This window comes from Phacochoerus africanus, chromosome 1, assembly GCF_016906955.1.
Source record: "Phacochoerus africanus isolate WHEZ1 chromosome 1, ROS_Pafr_v1, whole genome shotgun sequence".
Taxonomy (NCBI): domain Eukaryota; kingdom Metazoa; phylum Chordata; class Mammalia; order Artiodactyla; family Suidae; genus Phacochoerus; species Phacochoerus africanus.
In genome coordinates, this window is record NC_062544.1 from 248,828,610 (window position 1) to 248,851,108 (window position 22,499).

The 22,499-nt window shown below is 35.7% G+C and overlaps 1 protein-coding gene across 4 annotated transcripts in view; it reads left to right on the plus strand.

Moving 5' to 3' along the window:
* The window catches only part of VGLL3 (vestigial like family member 3), a 46,467-nt gene extending 26,775 nt beyond the window's left edge, over window positions 1–19,692 (plus strand). For all 4 annotated transcript variants that reach the window (XM_047794375.1, XM_047794374.1, XM_047794378.1 and 1 more), the window contains exon 4: window positions 16,674–19,692. In XM_047794375.1, coding sequence (XP_047650331.1) covers window positions 16,674–16,717 — 44 coding nt within the window. In that variant the 3' untranslated portion in view covers window positions 16,718–19,692. The remainder of the gene's footprint in view (window positions 1–16,673) is intronic.
* Window positions 19,693–22,499: the final 2,807 nt, after the last annotated feature.

A 22,499-nucleotide genomic window follows, 5' to 3' on the forward strand; every position in this document is an offset into this window, starting at 1 on the left:
TCCCATTGTGAAGATTTCATGTAGATGAATAGTGTGTGGCCTTTTGTGTCTGCCTTCTTTCCCTGGGCCTTTGTCTTTGAGATTCCTCCATATAGGATATATCAGAACTTCATTCCATTTTAGGGGTGGGTACTATTCCATTGTAAGGATATACCACATTTTGTTTACCCATTTAGTAGTTGGCTTATTTCTACTTTTTGGCTAATACACAGAATGTTGTAATGAACACTCATGTATGTGCACATATATTTTCACTTAGGTATGTGCCTCGGAGTAGAATTAATGATGTTGAGAGAACCTCATTGTTTATTTTATATACTTCTATATTTCCCGCATTTTTTTCAGGGAGCATTTACTATCTCTATAATTTTTTTGGTAATGCTTTTATTCCTTTTTATCATAGATATTGTGGTAGTCAAGAGGCATTGGAAGAAAGCTGAAAAAGGATTCATTTTTTTTTTTTTACAGTCATGTTCAGCTTTCTCCCTATGTAATGAATTTTTTTAAAAATTTATTACATAATACAATACTAGAATAGTGTTCTGAGGTCTGGTAGGCAAATTTATTTTGTGAGAATGCAGTGAGATGGTCCATCTGTTCTGAAGGGTCCATCCTGGAGTGAGAAGAGTGAGGTTCCTCAGCACAAAATTTAAAGGATATTCACTCTCAGGGATGTGCAAGTACAGAACTCCTTAAGTTCTGCACCTAGGGTGCCATGCTCACCTCACCCTGTCCTGGCCCTGATTTCCTGTCATGCCTGGTTTACTGTCATTCATTGTTGCCTCTGTTGGATGGATATTGCATACAGGGCCCTTGGGATGCTCAGTGTGTTGATATGATCATTAGGGCATCTGTATCTGCCCTCCTTGTGAAAATACTCATCTTTACCAGAAGGCTGTTATCACAAACCCCATGCAACACTTTTCCCCTTTCCTTTAGCAGTCTCAAAATTAGATTCTGTTGGATCCCTGGGAACAATTGTTCCAGAATGTGTTAATAGGGGCTTAAATGAAAAATGAAAAAGTCAATGGTGAACTGAATTTGTTAACATTGCCTGCTACATACATCTTTTTGAGATCAGAATTCTCTTTAGCATATAAAAAGCTATTATTGGAATTTCCCTTGTGGCATAAAAGGTTAAGGATTCAGCATTGCCACTGTAGCTGTGGCATGGGCCACAATTGCAGCACGGGTTTGATTCCTGGCCCAGGAACTTGCACATGCCAAAAAAAAGCTCTTATGCAGTTTTTTACTAAATAAACTTTTTTTTTTGGTCTTTTCTAGGGCCACACCCGTGCCATATGGAGGTTCCCAGGTTAGGAGTCTAATCAGAGCTGTAGCTGCTGGCCTACGCCAGGGCCACAGCAACCAGAGATCCAAGCCATGTCTGCGACCTACATCACAGCTCACAGCAACGCCAGATCCTTAACCCACTGAGCGAGGCCAGGGATCGAACCCGCAACCTCATGGTTCCTAGTAGGATTCGTTAACCACTGAGCCATGATGAGAACTCCTTTTTAAGTTTTTTTTGTTGTCATTGTTTTTTTGTGGTTTTTTTTTTTTTTCTTTTTAAAAATCTTGTTAAATTTTGCCTAATACGAAATTTTGCATTTGATTTTCTTTGGGCACAGTTTGTTTTTAGCATATAATAACTTCTCATGGAATGCTCTTTGGGAAATGCTATTCAACTTTTTTTTTTTGGTCACCATAATAAAAGTCATAGAGTTTTGAGCTTTTGAGAGTTCCCATTGTGGCTCAGCGGAAACAATCTGACTAGTAACCATGAGGATGTGGGTTTGATCCCTGGCCTCACTTAGTGGGTTGGGGATCTGGCATTGCTTGAGCTGTCGTGTAGGTCGCAGACCTGGCTTGGATCCCACATTGCTGTGGTTGCTGTGGCTGTGGTATAGGTCAGCAGCTGTAGCTCTGATTCAACCCCTAGCCTGGAAACTTCCATACGCTATGGGTGTGACCCTAAAAAAAAAGGCAAAAAAAAAGTCATATAGTTTTCAACTTCTATCAGTAACTTTTCATAGCATTTAGCTGCTGTGAAGATGTATAGTTTGGGAAGGGTTGGGGCAGCTAAGACAAGACCTAGAAGGATAAACTGAAGAAGGGAGGACCCAGGATATGGAGGGTTAACTTCAGTAATTTCAGAGCATTTTATGCCCCTTTGTGTGTCTGGAAGAAAAGAGTTAAATGTGGAAATGTTTGTGATTGTGATACAATGTATTATTAGATATGCATATATGAATGCAAGAATATGTCTCTTCTTATCATGCTTAGATTTTTTTTTGTGATAATATTAAATTTTGACCTATAATTCATCTTTCAGTGGTCATAACCAAAAAAAATGCATCTCATCTCTGTCATTCTTTTTTTTTTTTTTTTTTTTCTTTTCCAGGGCAGTTCCTGCAGCATATGGACGTTCCCAGGCCAGGGTCCAATTGGAGCTGTAGCCACTGGCCTATGCCACAGCCACAGCAACACCAGATCCAAGCTGCGTCTGTGACCTACCCCACAGCTCAGGGCAATGCTGGATTCTTAACCCACTGAGCAAGGCCAGGAATCATACCCGCAACCTCATGATTCCTAGTTGGACTTGTTAACCACTGAGCCACGACAGGAACTCCTCTGTCATTCTTACCAATAATTCTCTGTTACTACCAATAATTTATCTAATTAGGACATAAAATTTTGCATATCCCAGCCAGTTTGAGTCAATTTTTCAAGTAAAGGTTTGTTAATGAGGCCTTTTTACTGAAATACGAAGTTGACTTTATTTATAACTTCCACTTCATCCACTGTATTCAAATTTACAGAAAAGAGAAAGAGTCATGCTTTGTGGTATGACTTTTTTTCTATAAACACAAGCTGCTCCAGGCGGCTCGAGATTGTTTTCATCTCTCAATCCACAGATTTATTTTTCTCAGGATCCCTCATGTTATTTTAGCTCTAATTTTGTTGTCGATTTATTTATTTCTTTTTACTTTGAACAAATGTCACAATAACTCAATATAAAATCTACATTAGCTACTTAGAGTTGAGGTATACATGTTTTTTTTGCTAAGATACATTTAGGTAGCCTAAAATTATAAACTTAAACAATACTGTGTACAATATCACCGGTTCAAGAAATCTGGAACGAAAAGAGAATTAACATATGTTGATATACCATCTGGCTTCTCAAAAAATTATCATATAAGCATTAACCACATATTTGCATAAGTAGTAGATCCAGTGAGTGAATCATGGTATGATTCTGAACCCAAAATATGATTAAAGCGTAATAACACACATGTATTTCTCATTAATGAACATATCACATATCTTCAAATATTGAGTGAAATCAAGATTATATATCATAAAATGGGACATAAGTTCCTGCTAGACAGAGGAAAACTAAACTACAATAGTTAATAGACTAAAAATGACTTGCTAAATGCAGGTTGTGTGATTTTCCATAAGTATGGGAAACTGTGTTTCTAATATTCACTCAAATTTGAGACATACACAGAATTATTTCTAAAGAGACTTTTGTATAAATGGGCTTCATTAACTTGCAAATAAAAATATTCTGGAAAAAGTATTTCCGAGCTTTTAAATTTTGAAGGTGAATAGGGAGCTCTGAGCACCTGTTGGGAAGTTATAAATTCACAAATGTCCTTCTCATCTATTCTTTTTCCTTTATAGATACTTTGTATCTGATAATATCATAGAAGTAGAATCACTTTAAATGGTTTTCTGAGTTTTTTTTAATAAGGTAAGGCTTGTATATTTACTAGATTAAATCTAGCTTAATCTGAATCTTCTAATCTAAATATTTTGTGAAAGGGATATCATTTTTAAATAAAAAAATGCATTAAAAACATTGGGGTGGGGGGGACTGTGCCCACAGCATGCAGAAATTCCCAGGCCAGGGATCAAACCTGGGCCATAGCAACCACTTGAGCAGCTGCAGTTACAACACTGGATCCTTAACCCACAGCACCACAAGGGAACTCCCTGAAAAAATTGTATTTTAATGCAGTCTAAGTTGTAATTATTATTGCTCAAAATTATTATGTAATGTTTCCTTTGAAATAGGCCAATTACTTCATTGGTTAAGATCAAGGCAGTCAGTATTGCTTAATATTATATAGATACTTTACATTGGAATCCATTAGAAACATAAATATCCTAGTTTTATCAAGTACAGGAAATAAAACAGCAGGGTGAAAAATAGCTAATACACTAGAGCAGCAAATGGAGAAGCTGTTTCTCTTCATGGAAGAGAGATAGACATCGTTATCCTTTGCTTTTCCATCCAGCCTGTAAGTTGCCATCTCTTTAGATCACCTCTCAGGACCCATGCTTTCTTACATGCAGTCTGGAGCTGACAAACCTGGGCAGAACTTAGGTGTGAAAGTTTTCAGAGTAACCTTGCTAATTTAACTATTTTAACATCTCTTTTTAAAATGTCACTAATATTAGAATTTCATTATAAGTATGAAGGGTTTTAAAATCATGGAGATGTGCATACGATAACTTCTTGGAAATCACTTCTTTCTCTAAGCTTTTACATTTACGAAAAAAGAGTAAAAGGAAACCAAGAGTTCGCAAACTCAGACATTTGAATATCAATAGCATAATAATCTCCATCTCCAGGCTTTACAAGGAGATATATAGTAAATTTGGAAAGAAAACATTGAGAATCACAGTAATATTTAACAGGATAATATAGTTATATAAGGAATTCTCACTGTGGCACAGTGGAAACGAACCTGACGAGGATCCATGAGGATGCGGGTTTGATCCCTGGCCTCGCTTACTGGGTCAGGGATCTAGCATTGCCATGAGCTGTGGTGTAGGTCACAGACCTGGCTTGGCTCCCACATTACTCTGGCTGTGGCATCAGCCAGCAGCTGTAGCTCCAGTTTGACCCTAGCCTGGGAACTTCCATTTGCCCCAAGTGTGGCCCTAAAAAGCAAAATATATACATATATATATATATATATATATATATATAAATATTAAAGTACTAAGATTATTTTTTAGTGTAGAGATGAGGAAGCACTAAAGTAACATACATGGCAGGGGCTCAACTACAAGTAGTTTCCCTCCTTTCACTTTACTGTTTCTCATGAAACATATCAATTAGTTGATTTATATATACATGTATAAAGGTTATGGGGTTGGTGATTCACTGAAGTCTTTCCTGATAGTGATTTTTATAAATGATGAGGAAATTAGAAAATTTTATTTAATGGTGTTATAAAATACAACAGTCAAAGAAGCTTACTTCTAATCATTGGATTTCAGCAGGGAGACACATTAAATGGCACTTTAATATAGAAGCCAGCCTAAAACTGTGTGAATTTTCAATGACAGTTGTGAGGGTCAATAAAGACTAATAGATTTCTGGATACTTACCTTGAGGGTATTATCTCAATTAGGACAGTTAAAATGTTAGAAGGGGAGACGTGAATTAAAACAAAGAAAAGAAATACTAGGCAGAATGTTAGTAAACGAATGCTCTCTGTGTATTTTTTTTTTTTTTACAGTTTATGATGATTGAGTAACAGTGAAGACTGGTTAATTAACAACTGATTGCTTCCCACTTTCTGCAAACCTTTTTATTTTTCTTTGACCTAGGGCATAAGCCTATTTTCCACTGAGAGAAAAAAAAACAAAAAAACACCAAAGGTATGTTAAAATATTTACACACTCCCGAATGGTGTTAGTATAAAAGGCACATGTCCAGAATGTCAGTTTCCTGACCAGGAGGGTAATGGAAACCATCTTTGAGACGCATGCAAAACGCCAGGAGATCACAGCCAGAGAGTGAGATCTGCATGAAAAGGAGCAGAATGGCGAATCAGAGGGAGAAGTGCATTCCAGAGTGCTGCTGTCAGTTTCAAGTCTCTGTGGCTGGATTCTGCAGGACCTTGAGCAACTCCCCTGTTCTCCCAGGGCCATGTAGATCTTGCCCTCTCTCTTGGCCCTTCATCCCTAGAGTGGTGCCATAATGGCACAGTGCCCGAAGCTCGGGGCTTTTGTCTCACACAGGCATCTCTGATCTTACAGGAGGAGTGCAGAAGCCTTCTGAGAGGATTCTGAATGTTTAAGGATGCATTTGCATGATTATACAAATAATTGTGCATATGTGAATTCTCATAAAACATATCTTGATTAAGGGGAAATGCTATTTCTCATACATTGTTGGTACAAAATTAAAGAGTTGTAGGTTTTTTCAAAAAGTAATCTGAAAACTGTGTGGCCCAGCATTTTTTCTCTTCGGAGTTTATGCCACACAAATACAAACAAGCAGCAGTGTATGAGGCTCTAGGCACAAAACTGTTGGTTGTGACAATGTTCATTGTAGCAAAAAAAGTGGAATCAAGTGACTCCCATCAAGAGGGGAATTTGTGAGTGGATTCTGTCTTATGTGGTAATGCTGACTGAAAATAAAAAAATGAGGAAGCACGTTAAAAATGAATGACAGGAAATCCTGTATATATATGTCTATAGTGTATGCATGTACTTAACAATTTAGTGAAAGCAGAGACTCCTGGATTGTCGACTTGTGTTTCCTTTTGAGGCTGAAGAAAATTAGGGTCACTAATATGAGTTTAAGGAGGAGAGGAGGAGGTGGAGTTTAGAAGAAAAACATATGTAGGTATGTATATGCATATGTGTGTGTAAGAGAAAAAGACAAGGGGAGAGAAGAAAAAGATTGATTTTATTAGTAATTTACTCTCCCCTGCAAATTTAGGGACTCATAAAATGATGGTAAATAAGGGAACCTTAGTCCTTGCAGAGATGTGGAAATTCACGTCCAGAGAGGTATCTAAGAAAAACAGAGGACCAAAAAATAGATTCTGGGACCCACATCTTCACTTACTGTATTATGGTGAGCAGGTCTCAGGACCTCTCTGCTCCTCTTCTTTAGAAGCAAAATGGAAACAATACTGCCTACTCTGATGTAACTATGAGAGTCCAATGCACTAATGCACATGGTCCTGTTTTCTGGGTAGTGACACCTGGTGCAGAATGAAAGCGCTCATTATTCTTAATAAATACGGTGCTTTTGGAGTTCCCATCATGGCGCAGTGGTTAATGAATCAGACTAGGAACCATGAGGTTTTAGGTTTGATCCCTGGCCTCGCTCAGTGGGTTAAGGATCCAGCATTGCGGTGAGCTGTGGTGTAGATCGCAGACGCAGCTCGGATCCTGTGTTGCTGTGGCTCTGGCGTAGGCCAGAGGCTACAGCTCCGATTAGAGCCCTAGCCTAGGAACTTCCATGTGCCCAGAGAGCAGCCGTGGAAAAGGCAAAAAGAAGAAAAAAATTAAATAAGTAAATACAATGCTTTTCAAACAGAAAAAAAAAGTCGCACTGGAGATGTGAGGCTTCACGTATAATTGAAATGCAAGCTCTGTATTCTTCTGACACTTTCTGATTATTTCTAACTGAGCTTGTTTCTGTTCTTAAAGAGTATCTGTGATATTTGTTGAAGCCAGTTTTCCCAGTAGTGGTGTTTGCTGGTATTGGCCATAAAACAAAAACTGGGTGCTTTTATATTGATTGGGCAGATAATGAGAGGCGGGATAAAGAATCAAGATAATAAGGATTTGAAAAGTTATCGGGATATATGTCTTTGGCATTTTTAAAAACAGTTTTCCCATTTAAAACCCTCAATCATGTGGGATGAGAGAGTACTAAAAAATACATTCTATCCTTTTGTTCTTATATATTGAGCGGCCTTAGAAAAAGGCAAAAAGACCAAAAAAAAAAAAAAACCCAAAAAACTAAAAAATGATTCATTTTCTAGTTTTAATTTTGGAAACAAGTTTCTATTGATAACTCTATAAATTGAGTGGCATCTCTTACTTTATAAAATGTTTTCTTAAAAATTACAAGCAAAATTGGGTAACACCATTATCTTTCTATTTTCCTGAAGGTGTTGCAATCAATAACTCTAGTTGAGATTGGGGACTTTGTCAAACTACACAAAATCTTCCCAAGAGATGCTTATATGCTTGCCCGAGAGGGAAATTACAGAGATTGAAAAAACTCCTAGTTAATTCTAACATGACTGAACGAGAACCACACAATGCATTGAAGGGCCTGTTTCAGAGGTCAGTGTATTTTGTATAAGCAAATTATCTTCCCAGTAATACTTTCCTGTTTCTTATATCTCATATGGGGTACATCTAAAAGAAACACACCTCTAATGAAAAAAATCTATAACGGAATTTGTCCCCAGACAATTTTTTATCGACTTTCAAATAGGCTACAGAGATTATATACAAAAATTCTATATGGTGTGTGGAATGCACAGATTCTTTTTATTCTCTTTTCTGGCTGCCTAGCTCCTCTCTTATTGTTTTATTTATCAACAATATAAGGTTTCACAAACAGTTGCCTGTGGCCAACATGGTCTGAATTCCTTGGCAAAAAGATGACCAAAAAAAGTCTTGCAAGAGACAGATGAGAGGCAAAATATGCCATTTATTGTTTGGTTACAGGCTGATATACTGGGAATTTAATTTTTGTCAACCACAAGCATGTGTTATAATGCTTATTTTCGTAGCTGCCTTGTTTGAGCAGTATCAGGTGACACGTAATATCTTCACAATCATTGAAACCCTATTTATGTTTGCTTGGATTAGACAGACGTTTCTGGAAAATGTCAGAGAGAGAGCTTGTGTTCGTGTCACATAGAAGTGAGATGAAAAATTACTAATGTCAGTGTAGAATTGATCTATATGCAACATACCTCATTCTTACTGAATATTTTCCAATATGTTTTGATTTCATGGGGAGATTGATTACTTAAACTAAATGGGCATAAAAAGTACATTGTATTTCTGCAGTTCTGAAGTAATTTTTAAAACTTTAGAGTCTTTCCCTAACTCTTAGTTTCTGGTAGAATGTTTGCTATGTTGGTGTTGTGTCCTTAATTAAGGTTTTACGGGTAAACAATGGATCCAGATTAGCTCTTCCTCCAGTTGGATTATCTATTTTCTGGATCATAAAGCTGTCACTGAATAACCTAGAAACCTCTTTAAAGATGCATGTTTGGCTGCATTTGTTATCCAACAGATGTCTGGATAGTTAGAATCCCTTGAGAGTATTATAACTTGTGGTTTCAGTTACAAAAAGTGATCCAAGCGTTTTGGTCTTTCTCCTCTCCAGTTCTGGAAGAAAGTCTGTAGAAGAAATTACAGAGGGTATTTCATTTCACTCTTCCCCATTCCCTCTTTCTTTTATTCTTTGTCTCTGTCTTCAAAGTTTCTTTTTATATGCTTTTGAAACTGAGGTCACTGACTTGGTGAGGGGTGTCTACATGCCATGTTGCACCTTCTGGTACCCAGCTTCTCTCAACCAAGAGGTTAGCACACTGACATTTGTATTTTGAGATGGTAAAATGCCATTATGATAAAAAACTACCTACCTCTGTGATTCACATTTTGCATTTGCCCAGGCAGTCATTTTTTTAGAATGGCTGGTTCAGATTTGTAACTCCATATCCTGATGCTTAAAGTACTTGCCAGTTTCCCTTCCAGCTGGGCATTTCAACGTGTGCAAGTCAGCAGGCAGCTGTCGCTAAAGGCTAGAGATTCAATGCATGAGTTTGTGGTTTCAGGGGGAGGAAGGTTCTGAGGGTAAGCAAGCTGAGAGGGCCTGGTGTCTGGGCCAGAAGCAGTGGGAAACACTTGGCCACTGAACTGCTCATTACCTGTAATGTTGGCCTCAGGTGTACAGGTACTGAGCTTCTTCCGATAAAGTAGTGACTAATGGTCAGTTAGTAAGGTCAGGTTCAGTAGAGTTTAAATTTCTATCCTTTTTTGAAGTTAAACTTGAAGATATTTTGACAGGTTCAGACAATTTTAACCTCACTACCTCTGACAGTACTACTACATGGAGATTTTAAGGCAATTCTAGCTGTGCCTCATTTCCACATCTCTAAACACTGAAAACCTTCCCTCTGCTAATCAGTTATTATGCTGTCATAATTAGGTGTCATTATTTTAGTGTGTAAGAGTTGTAATGATAAGTGGATAATTATAATTCGTGTCAATAAATTTAATCTTTGATCTGTTCAAGAATACATCTTACTTGTGATGACTTAAAATAATTATTGTCCAAAATATAAATATTAAGTATGGAGATACTTAGTGCTCATCAAATTGGCAAAAAGTACTTGTAATACATGAGAGAAAAAAATGCCAACATACCTAATATATAAAAAGCATTTAGAAATCAATGAGGAAATCATTTTTTGAAAACATAGAAAATTGGCCTCATATAAAACAGGGAAGAAATGCCAAGATCACATAATATTCAGCTCCACTAATACTTAAAGAAATGCAAATGGAGACAATTAGACAATTAGATAGTAATCCATAATAATGATAATAAATAGTAAAAATATGAATATTAGTACCAACTTTCTGAAACATATACCACTCACAAAGAAATTTTTTGTTTTTTTTTGTCTTTTGAGGGCTGTACCCATGACATATGGAGGTTCCCAGGCTAGGGGTCGAATTGGAGCCACAGCAACACCAGATCGGAGCTGCGTCTGTGACGTACAGCACAGCTTACTGCAATGCCAGCTCCTTAACCCACTGAGCAAGGCCAGGGATCGAACCCTCATCCTCATGGATGCTCAGATTCATTTCCCCTGAGCCACAAAAGGAACTCCAAGAAATATTTAAATGTGATGTATATATATGCTTGGGTTAAGTAAGTATACAAACATAGTTTCAGGAATTTTTCTTCCCTACTAAAATATTCATTTAAGTAACAAATATATTAGCACATGTGTGTGTGTATCCAAGTGATAAATATCTATAGAGAATTGGGTAATTTGTAGTATAGGGAAGAATGAATATTGTGCAGCCCTCCAAAAGCGTTGAACTACATATACTGACAGAAAATGGTTTTCCAAAATAACGTTGCTGCTGAAAGAAATATGTCGTATAAACAGTTGTGTAAGCATGTATGAACATCCAAAGTGTACTCAGCAAGTTGTGAGATGATAGGGGGTATTATGTAGAACTCTCACATTCTGAATACTCCATGAGTTAGAGTTCCCTGGTGGCTCAACAAGTTAAGGATCCAGCATTGTCACTGCCATGGCTGCAGTTACCACTGTGGTGTGGCTTCGATTCCTGGCCTGGGAACTACCACATGCTGTGAGTGAAATTTCTAACTTGATTTTTAAACAAGAAATGTTCTGAAGTTTAAAAAAAAAAAAAAAGGATTTTTTAAAAGCAAGTGAAAGGATATCTCCTTGGTGGTTTTTAAAAACAAGTGGAAAGATATCTCCATGGTTGTTAAACATGATCTATCTTGATGGTCACCTGAAATGAAATCATAGCTTCTGAAATATATAGCACTTGCTATTATTTGTTTCCCCTTCACTAGTGTTAAGGTGTTACCCCCATGAAAATATTTTTTAGAAATTCTTAACTGGCATTTAAACTGATTGCCCGAGGGCTCAGACAGACAAATGCAGTTTTGTGGTCATTAGCATCGATAATTTTATAAAGTAGGAGAAGATAATATGACTGTGTCTCACATCACATAGTCTGTGATCATTTGACAGTGTGTTAGTGTTAGATATCAGTTTGTTGGTGAAGGTGGAATATTTTGATACAGTGTCTAATACGGTGTTGTATATGTTTATATTTGTAATAATTATGACTTTGTGAAAGCAAAGATGAAGCAGGGATTCATTTTTTATTTTCAATGTAGAAATAAGTTACCAGCTTCTTAGACTCTAATAGCAAGCATTCTGATACATAAGGGTTTCTAGACTCCTAATATCTATGAAATAAAAAATTCACTTAAGTACTTTCTCTACTTTTTGGTTTTAAAATGTTCTACCCATACGTCCAGTTTTTATGTTCCTATTTTTCTTCTCTTCTTTTCAACAGCATGTTCACCAGTGCTTGGTTGCCACATTACCTCTTTTATCTCCAGCGATAAAATTAATTGGAAGCATATTCATCTGACTGACGAGCTATAGTCAATGATGTTGTCGAGTGGATACGCTTCCTTAAAAGTGAATATGACCCTGATAATCACACTGTCCCTAAATCTCAAGTGTGCTGGAATGTAACATTTTTAGTAACACAATTTATTATTTATATCTGCCCACTAGCAGAAAATTTAACTTCATCAATTTTGAGTATTTGTAGGCCAACCTAATGACATTTTCTTTGATCTCAGTTAATTAAAAAAAAAAGTTTGGCCACACCCACAGCAGGTGGAAGTTCCCAGGCCAGGGATCCAACCCAAGCCACAGCAGTGACCATGCCAAGTCCTTAACCTATAGGCCACAGGGAACTCCTGCTCTCAATTTAAAACACTGTTCCATTTAGAGTTGAAGCCTCTTCTCAGATTCTTTGCTCATCCTCTCCCTAGGAATTGCCTCTCTTTTTCTTGAATTAGTCACATAAAGAACATTGTTGATTAAGAGGTTGTTGTTGTCTGCCTCTTGGCCTTGTCACTTCATTCTCATCTTGGCCTTTGTTTGCAAACATATCCCCTCTCCCCACTCTATTTCTCTGTGCATTCTCTGTATAGTGCCCACCTCCCACCCACCCCAGCAATGGATAATGACTACTTCAAGTTCAGCTTCCCAATGTTTGTGATTATTCCAGGGTGCTCAGGTGGCATGGCTCCTACCATTTCTTCTGCCACATCATAGCTATAGGACACACCAGCAGGCCACCAGAATTCTCTGTGAGCTAACTTTTGGACCCTTGTTGTAGCCCATAGAAATTTTAGGATCTTTTACTGGAAACCTAGGAGTGGAGAGAAACTAAGGAGGGGGAAGTTTCCAAGCTTTTTGTGTTTAGACACACCCTGTTGCCATCTCTACTTCCTTATTCCCAGAGCCTTTTGTAGGAGGTGAATTTGGGAAGTAACAGCCTCCCCAGAATCTCAGCTAGAAAATACAAAAATGAGTTATGGTGCCTTGTTTTATAGTCAGATACTTCAAATTTTAAAGGGAAATAATATGATCTTTGACTAATACTTCTCTACTGCTCCTAATTATTCTATATTTCTTTCCTATGTTCATACTTCCTTTTCTTCTATTCCTGGATCTGGTGGTCAGGTGGTGGTGGTGTTAGAATTAAAGTGAGGGCCTGGGTTTGTGGGTTCACAGTTCCTTTCAGGCTTTTCTCCTAACTCAATACCAGACTCTCAAACTCGGAAATCAACAATATGATATCTTTGTTCTTTGGTTCCATTTCTGAAAACTACCTCATGAGTCAAATTGCCACCTTATGTCTTCAGAGTTCACAGTGGTGAAGTCTCAGGGTAGGGGGTGTTTATATTAAAGATACATGTCAAAAAACACGTTAGTTAGTAAGACGTCCTGTTACATGATTGGAGTAGTCTTCTTCATCTGAAGTATATCAAACTGCTGTGGAATCAAATAATTTGCTGTGTTTTAGGAAAAACATTTCAAATGTATAGTTAAAAAAAAAAGACGCTAAAGCTATTTTATTAACATCTGCATCAGTTCTGTTAAATTGGGTTGTTTCTAAACAGTGCAAAAAAGGAATATTGAAAATGTACTGAGTTTTCCTTGGATTAATTTATTGAAAGGATTTTGACTTGGGTAACTGTAGGCATATAGGCCAGTGTCATAGCCTACAGCCAATATAGTCTATATAGGGGGAGCCCTGTTGTGGTCAAGACCATTGGCTCTGGTATTGGACTACCTCATTTTCATTTCTGGCTCTGACACTTGATAATTGACATAACCTCTCTTCTTCTCAGTTTTGTCATTTGCAAAATGGATATTTATATATATTGTAGAATGATTGGAAGCATTAAATGAGATATTTCACATGAGTCATTTAACGCAATGGCTGACTGGCATATTCAGCCCTAAGAAAATGTTTGCTAACGTTATTTTTATGATGTTTATTTTCCTTTCTACTGAAAATCTCACAAATTAAAACTGAGTTACTAATACTGAGGTAAACATGGGTGATTTCACCTAGCCAGTGGGAAGATTTAAGAATGTTTCATAAACATTTTGTATAAGTTTGAGCTGGGGAAGTAAGAAGGCAAAGAAAGCCTGAATAGGAGCAAAATAATTCTAGAGTGGATTTTGTGTTGTTCTCAGAAAGTCTGGGGAAACCTCAAATGTTTGTAGATAAGGTAAAGGATCATGGGTTAAAGATGTATATAGAGCATGTAAGGATCATGGGTAAATGGTTTTGTCCCCTTTCACCCTTCCTGGGAAAACTAAGTGTATTGGCTGATTCTTAAATACCCTGATCTGCCTTAATGTACATTTAACAAGAACAATCATAGCCTTGCTTTTCTGTTACAACTTACTAATCATAGGGTCTTTTGTCTGTGGTTATTCATTTACTTGTGCTTCACTTATACTTATTTTAAATTTTATAGGTATGGATACCTGATAATCAAAGTGAAAGTTTGATTTATGTCCCATCACTGAGAAGAAGCTAAACCACAAGGATTACATTAGCTATTTAATATATTTGGGGCCATAGATGAATTGATTTTTTAAGGACTGCTTTGGACACCTTATGTCTTCAGAGTTCACAGTGGTGAAGTCTCAGGGTAGGGGGTGTTTATATTAAAGATACATGTCAAAAAACACGTTAGTTAGTAAGACGTCCTGTTACATGATTGGAGTAGTCTTCTTCATCTGAAGTATATCAAACTGCTGTGGAATCAAATAATTTGCTGTGTTTTAGGAAAAACATTTCAAATGTATAGTTAAAAAAAAAAGACGCTAAAGCTATTTTATTAACATCTGCAGAGACTTGGAATCAAAAAAAATTTGAAGAGATTAAGTTATAATGAGAATTATTCCAACCCATTATTCTATTTAGGAAATTTAGGGCTATGTTAAGTAATGTAATACTTGTCCACAGAAAAAGGCTAATGTGATTTTGATGGAGTCATCTATCTTTGCAAGGCAAAATAGGGATTGCTTTTATTTAAGAAGAAAAAAAGACACTCAAGCCACTCAGTGATTCCAACACTATTCATGACTTGCAGTGCTGACATTCTATAGATTGATGGAGGTTTCAAGTGTGGAAAATACTGAGTCATACAGAAGATGAGACGTTTTAATAATGAAAAAAATATTTATGCAGTCAGCAGATTGTCAGTTAAGGTGGTTTAGATTATGAGAGTCACCCAGTAGAGGTTTTGTCAGGTTGCGAAATAATCTGACCATAAAATTATTTGAAAATAAGTAAAGCAAACTTAGAGTGAATTGGTATGCCCCAAATCTTTTTATTCCTTCTTCCTCCTCCTCTTTCTCATCCTTTTCTTGTTTTTGAAATGGGAAAGGAAAACTATTGACTTTATATTTAAACAAATTCTAGTACACATGAGAAAAAACTTAAGATGGAACTAATCTTTTGGCCTTTGTGAAGTGTTGCTTTCCCCCAGTGTATAAACACTATTGAACAGAACTCTTGACTTGTGGTTCTATGAGGTGCTTCTTTGTTCTCCTTCTATGTTCTCTCTCCCTTAATATAGTCTGTTTTGTAGGTTATCTTAATGTCTCCTATCAATGACTCACTAAATGTATGTGTTTTGTAATGATATCCATTGTTTTATAAAATTCTTGGACAAGTTGAAGGAAAAGAAATCACTGCAGCTGCTTTATTGACTTAAAATTGAAAATCATACTGGCTTATTTCACCAATTTCTGACATCCAGTCCAGACTTACAATAGCTTTAGATCAAGAATCAAGAAGACAGACTTGAATCCTCACACCCACATAAAACAATCACACTGCATTTCTACCGTCTTATTTAATAGCCTTCTCTTCATGTTTTGGTATTTGGTTTTAAGCAACTTAAGAGCAACCATTATTCTGTGTCTTTACTCTTCTAAACAATTATGCCTTAGGTTAAATAAAGAAAGTGACATCACATGGGTGTAAACTGAAGGTGCTATGGTAATTGCCTACAGTAGAATTTAGACATTTGATTATATTGAGTCATATTTTCTGTATTTCCTCTTTGATCTATTTCTTCCTAATTATTCTAGCTTTTATTTGGAATTCATACATATTGACATATTTTCTTTTGTACTACTATTTTTTAAAACTTATCTGTAAGTTTTATTTTCTTGCCATGAGGTATGGATTTTTATAAGCCTTCTTAAATATTTTTTGAAGGCAGAGATGATAAAAATAAGTAAATTTAGTTACTAACTTAATCCAAAGTATCATTTTGATGGTTGCTGAAAAAGTATTAACTGAAGTGCTAAATGCCTTAAAGTTTGGTGACATAATTTGCTCCCAATATCAGTTCTTTTTCAAATTAGAAATAAGAAAATGTGATTTATATAATTTTTTAATTTATTATTCACTCCTACTCTAGGAAGATTAAAAACCACAGTAAAGAATTTGTTCTGTGCAAATAGTGCTGCTCTAATCTAGAAGCTTTTTTTTTTTTGTCACCTATTGGGTTGGTTGGCTTTTTGAAAATTCTGAGGTCTAGTATAGAATTTCCTTAGAGATCAGATCATCCTTAGACCATATACCTCACAGGTGCCTAGATTGGTTTTTTTTTCATATTAATAGCCAATCCATTGTAGATTTATACACATGTTTGCATGCTACATGCATTGATGTTTTTCTTTTTTCTCATTGTCACCTTTTTTTAGGTCTACAACATCAAGACAAGAGCAAAGAATCCCCATGGTACTGAAACACACAGTATTAGCAAGTCAGGTTAGAGTGTGAATCCATGGACCCACTGGAAGAAGATGCTGCCAGGGTTTGTCATTCTGCGATGGGACACAGTAGATGTGGAAGGAGAAGAGGAAATGTTATCCAGCTGACTTTGGTTTGGAAACTTTGCTTGAGAAAGCATAGTGGGTCCTAGACATTGAAGAAAAGCATTTTTGTTTATTTTTTCCCTCATCTGAGCCTTTGCCAACTGTGCAACTCTCTTTTATTTTTTGTCTTGCTTTTATCAATATACAGTTTAATTTTTGTTTCAGTTTGACTTTTTTTCTTTTTTCTTTTTAAGCCAACCACCTTATCAGGAAGAGATGAAATACAAAGAAAATGCCCATTCTTTCAGGAATACAATTTTGTAGCTCTATGTGCATCTATTTTTGTAGAAATACAGAAAGTTTGGTTTAGCATGGATGGGCTATTTTTGAGGGAAGTGGTTTTTTTTTTAATAATATAAAATTGTTGAGTTCTGTTTAAAGAACTTGCTCTCAGAGAAGCACTGGCAAAAAAAACAAATGTTTAAAATGCTTATCTTTAAGATGTCTGTGATATGCTCTGTGCTTTCTAGGTTACCTCAAATGTTTGATAGTTTCTCCTTTTTTACAAAAGTAGCACCATAGCCAAGCCAATATAGTATTGTTTTACATTAAATCTCAGTGAAGATTTAATTCTGTGTTAGCTCACTTAGCTCTGAGTTATATGTATAGCTTGAAAAGGAAGTTTTTTCATGACCACACTAAAGAAAGGTTATTTCATCACTTCAGTTTCTCCCAAAGAGTGCTTGGAGGTTGACATTAAGAAGAAAGTTTGCATAAACTTTCAATCAGATGGAGAGTTTTCCTAGAGTATATAATTCTCTTTCTAGTCAATCTGACTTTGATAAATGGAACCAGAGTTTATATCCATCTACTGGAAAAAAAAAAATGCATTTAACCATGCTAACTTTGAGTGCCAGTGACTTATTTTTGTTGTTTATAATTATTCATCCATCACAATTTTTTTTATATTTTAAGTGATTCTTTTTTTCCTGAAGATAATCTGAAGGGATAATATTTGTGAAGGTACTACACTCATCACAAAGCCTCAAATTCAATGGCTGTTTCTGAGGATATTATCCATCATTGTGAATTGAAAAATAATGTATTGTATATGTAATATTTTAAACAGAGGTTTTTGCAAATCTTCTTTGTCTTTTTAAATTTGGTTTCAGTTGATTTAATTCTTTTTAGGAAAAAAATTGGGGGCAATAAATTTAAACATGGATTTATACTACAATTACTGAAATTCAGTTAATAAATTTACAGTTTATTATTTGAAATTTACTATTGATAACTCAAGATTCACCTTGACATGGCCCTGAGGATCTAAATAATAAGTTGGATTTATCATTAAGATGTTATTATGAAAATATTAGGATTATCAAAGTAGCAGTTATTGGGATTTTTAAGGACTTTCAATGAAAAGTCCATTCTTTCTTTCAGATGCTTCCAAAGATGGATCATGTTAAAAAGGTAGTGTTATATAGAAGTTTAGATTGTTAAAAAACACTTCTCAAATTTTTCTCATCCTGTCCTCACCTATGTGAAATTCAATATTTAGTGAAATATCATTTTCCATCTTAAATTGTATATCTCATCTGTGCAAACAATTTAGATATAAGAGCAACATAATCCCTGCTTAGCTAGGCAGAATTCTCACAGGTAATTTTCAAATATTTCCCTTAACTCTATTGTTATGTAGTAGTATTCTTTCCTGATGCATCTTATGAGTTATAAATCTATACACTCCTATATTTTCATCACTGTATTGTTTCTTCTTAACCAGACTCCCCTGAACACAGTATATAATTTTTTTACTAACCTAAGGTCCAAAGTTAAGTATCTTCCACTTACCAATGATAGGAACTTACATTTCTAGGGAGCAGCTTGATTAAATTAGCTATCCACATTTTGATCTATGATTTGATTTGATATGATTATTTATAATTTGCCTAAGTTTGTGGTGTACAGACTTGAATGAATCCATAAAATTAGTTTCATTTTGAATTCTCAAAGACAAATATTCAGTAACTCCCATGGGATGACTCACTAGGCATTTTTTCCTCCTCTTTCCTTGGAACCTATTAACTTCCTTAGAACAGTGTTGTCCTCCAACTCATTCAGATCATCCAATTGGATTTCTTTAATTATGGGGGGGGGGTATTAACTCTTTTCCTTTCCTTACTTTCTATTGAGTCAAATTGAAGGAGAGAGAGCTGACAATTAGATGGCTTCACCCTGAATTTAGACTGCCCTGTGTCTCTCCTGGTAACTCTCTGATAAGACATTCCTTGGCTCTGGGGACTCAGGAAAAGTTGGGGACCTGAATTCTGTGGTACGCAGGAGAGATTTGTATGTGAGATCCTCCACTGAGAACAGGATCAGGTGTTGCTGACACATTGTGAGGATTAGATCCTTGAATATACAAGGAGTGGATCAAAATCTAAATCAAAAAAGAATTGAGTGCAAGTATCTCTAATTGTCTGGCATTCCATTGTTACAATCATGTTAGCATTACCACCAAAAGTCATAAAAGAGAATGAGTTGTAATTTAACACGACATTCTGCGTTTAAGTTTAAAATGCTGTCGCTCTCTGGGTTTGGTTTTCTTGCATTAATCCCAGAGGCTTCCAGATTCCTTTATGAAAGGCTATCCTCTCCCTCCCCAATTTCATTTGGAACCACTCCACCTTTGGTTATTTTACAATTGAACTTTAAGCTTTCTAAAGACCTATGAGCTATACCCTAGAAAATAATCTCATTTATTTGACACCTAATCTGTGCTTCAACCACTGAACTATCACGAGCTAAGGAACAACAAAATAAGTTCCCATTGTGGCACAGTGGAAACGAATCTGACTAGGAACCATGACATTGCAAGTTGGACCCCTGGCCTCGCTCAGTGGGTTAAGGATCATCCGGTGTTACCTTGAGCTGTGGAATAGATCACAGACACAGCTCGGATCCTGCATTGCTGTGGCGTAGGCCAGCAGCTGTAGTTCCGATTCAACCCCTAGCCTGGGAACCTCTGTATGCCACGGGTTTGGCCCTAAAAAGAAAAAAAAAAAAAAAAAAAAAAAAAAAGGAACAACAAAATCATGATTAGATCTTAATATGTTATTTGGTTCCTCACTATTTATTTGAAAAAAACACCTCTAAACATTTGAAAATCACAGTTTCGTCTTAAAAAGGTTGACTATCCCTCCTAACTTTCCTCCTCTCCCTTTCCTCTTAAAGTTATTTACATTATTATTTTAAGCAAAAATGTCCAAGACTGCTCTACACTTTGCGTATGAAAACAAGTGGATTGCAAATAATTGAAGAATTAATTTCCTTAATGTTGTAACAACCTTTAAAAAAAATTCTAGGGACTGGTATAAAACATGCCCTGAGGAGCTCCTTATTCATTATACAAATGGTATCAGAAACTATAGCTTAAGAAACCACATTCTATCCCTTACTGAGTGTCCCTTCGTTACATAATGTTTGCTAAATTAAGTCAATGGGGCAGTGGCACTAAGTAGTGGAAAAGGAAAGTATTTATGTTCCAGTTCTGACTGGGGGATGAATAGTGAAGCAGAATGAATTAATGGAAAAAAAACATTGGCTTGGGCATGAGGTCATTTTCTGAATTCTGTCTTAGCCACAGTTAGATGTGTGTTTTGGGGCTTAATTTATTTATCTCATGAGAAAAGTGGGTTAATAATATCTAATTGATAGGCTGGGAAGGTTGGAAATCATATATGTATGCATATATATATATACACACACACACATTCAATCATCTTGCTCATAAGAAATGTTCGATAAATGACAGATACCACAGATATCTATCAGCTGAGCAAGTAGATCATAAAACTGAGCTCCGAAATGTCCCTTCTTTTTCCTTGTTGTACCCATGCCTGTAGCAAATAGATATACGACTGTGCTTTTCTATAAGGAATTGTGGCAAGAGAATTTTTGCCTTCTACTAGATGTTGCAAATAAAATGTAAATTTCTTAATTACTTCTGATATTTTAGTGTGCTGTTTATGAAGGAAAATAAATTAACCTCTTAGAGGTTCGTAGGTCCAACCCTGAGTTTTCTTATATGTTCCAAACTTTTATTCATCTAAGATCCTGTGTATTATTATCTCCAAAATTAAAGAACAGTTTCATGAAATCATCAAAGTTCTTATTTTTTATGTTTTGGGTTTCCTTAACACCTAGAATAGAAACATCTTTTTTAAAGTTATCCCATTGTTTTTTTAACTTGCCTTAGAGAAAAAAATTGCAAAATACGGTGGAAAAAAAATTTCTGCATGAAAAGGATAGGGAAAAAAAAACCCTTTACGATCTCAGTCAGCAGATTTATTCTACTTGAGAAAAAAAGAAACAACTTCATTAGAAGCAGATGTGACACTGTGTCAGTTATTGAAGATGGAAAGCATTCACTTGAGCCATTGTGGTTACAAAGGGGTATTGATGGCTGTTAGAGTTTCTGTGATTGATCACCTTCACTGCAGACAGAAGGACAGCAGAAAAGCTGAAACTGTATGAGACCAAGACTGAAATCAGCCTGCTGATTTTAATACACAGGACCCTAAGGACTCAGTTGTTTTTTTTTTTTTCCTCCTTCAGGATAAAAGACATATCTTTCAAAAAATTGAAGCCTGGTTTGAGGGAGAAATTAAAATAGATTCTCTGAAAACATGGCCCAAGAGCCCTTTAAAACTAGTATTAAAGCATTAAAAACTATTACGGAAGTCATTTTAGAGAAAATAAGGTTAAAATTTAATTCAATATGTATGTTGAAGAAGGATATGTAAACTACACAAAAATGGAAGGCTCTAGAAAGTGGGGAATGAGGGAGACCTGCAAGGGAGCCTCAATTCCAATGGCTCCAAAATATAATTGGTAACTTTGTCATAGAGGTTGGGCATGGGACGATCTTTCAGAATTTCTCGGTAGTTTTTTTTCTTTCAGTGGTCTCCGGGAATTCCACTCAATACACTTTTTCCAAAGTATAGAAATAGTCATCAAATTAAAATATCTTAATTTTCTTATTTCATTTATTGTCTATTGCGCTTTTTTTATGTCTATGGAAAATATTTTTAGAGTTTCAAGCAATTGATCAAACTAGCATTCTCTTGAAATTGCATATTAATTTGATCCAATAAAATTATCCAAATGTCCTTTTAAAGTTTTAGGAAATGATAATTAAGTATAATTCACCAATTCTATTGTGTAAATAAATAGTGATACCATCTAGAAAATGTCAGGACATCATCATTTAGCTTCCTTTTTAACAATTCCTTTCTGGACTACTAAATTTTAACCTAAGAATAATTCTTTTAGAATACAAGATTCTTTAGTTTTTTTGGTATATGCATAAGATGTAAACTTTTCTCATGGTGTCTCTTTATACTAATAGAGATGTACATTTTTTTTCTATGCTGTGGCTAGGGCAAAAATTAATAATGATTATTTACACACCTGATTTAATTTCTTAGAATATTTGCAACCTTGGATATTATATCTGTTTTAAAAATACTATTCCATGCATTTTTCTGGGTATATAATATAGGGAAGGGTTTTCATGTGAATTCTTTGTATCATTTTAAAGTGCATATATTGAAAGGGAAACATTGATTCAATTTGTTTTCATCACATAGAACTAGATAAGGTGAAAAGATTTTATAAAAAAATACATAGTATGGTGAGCTTTATATT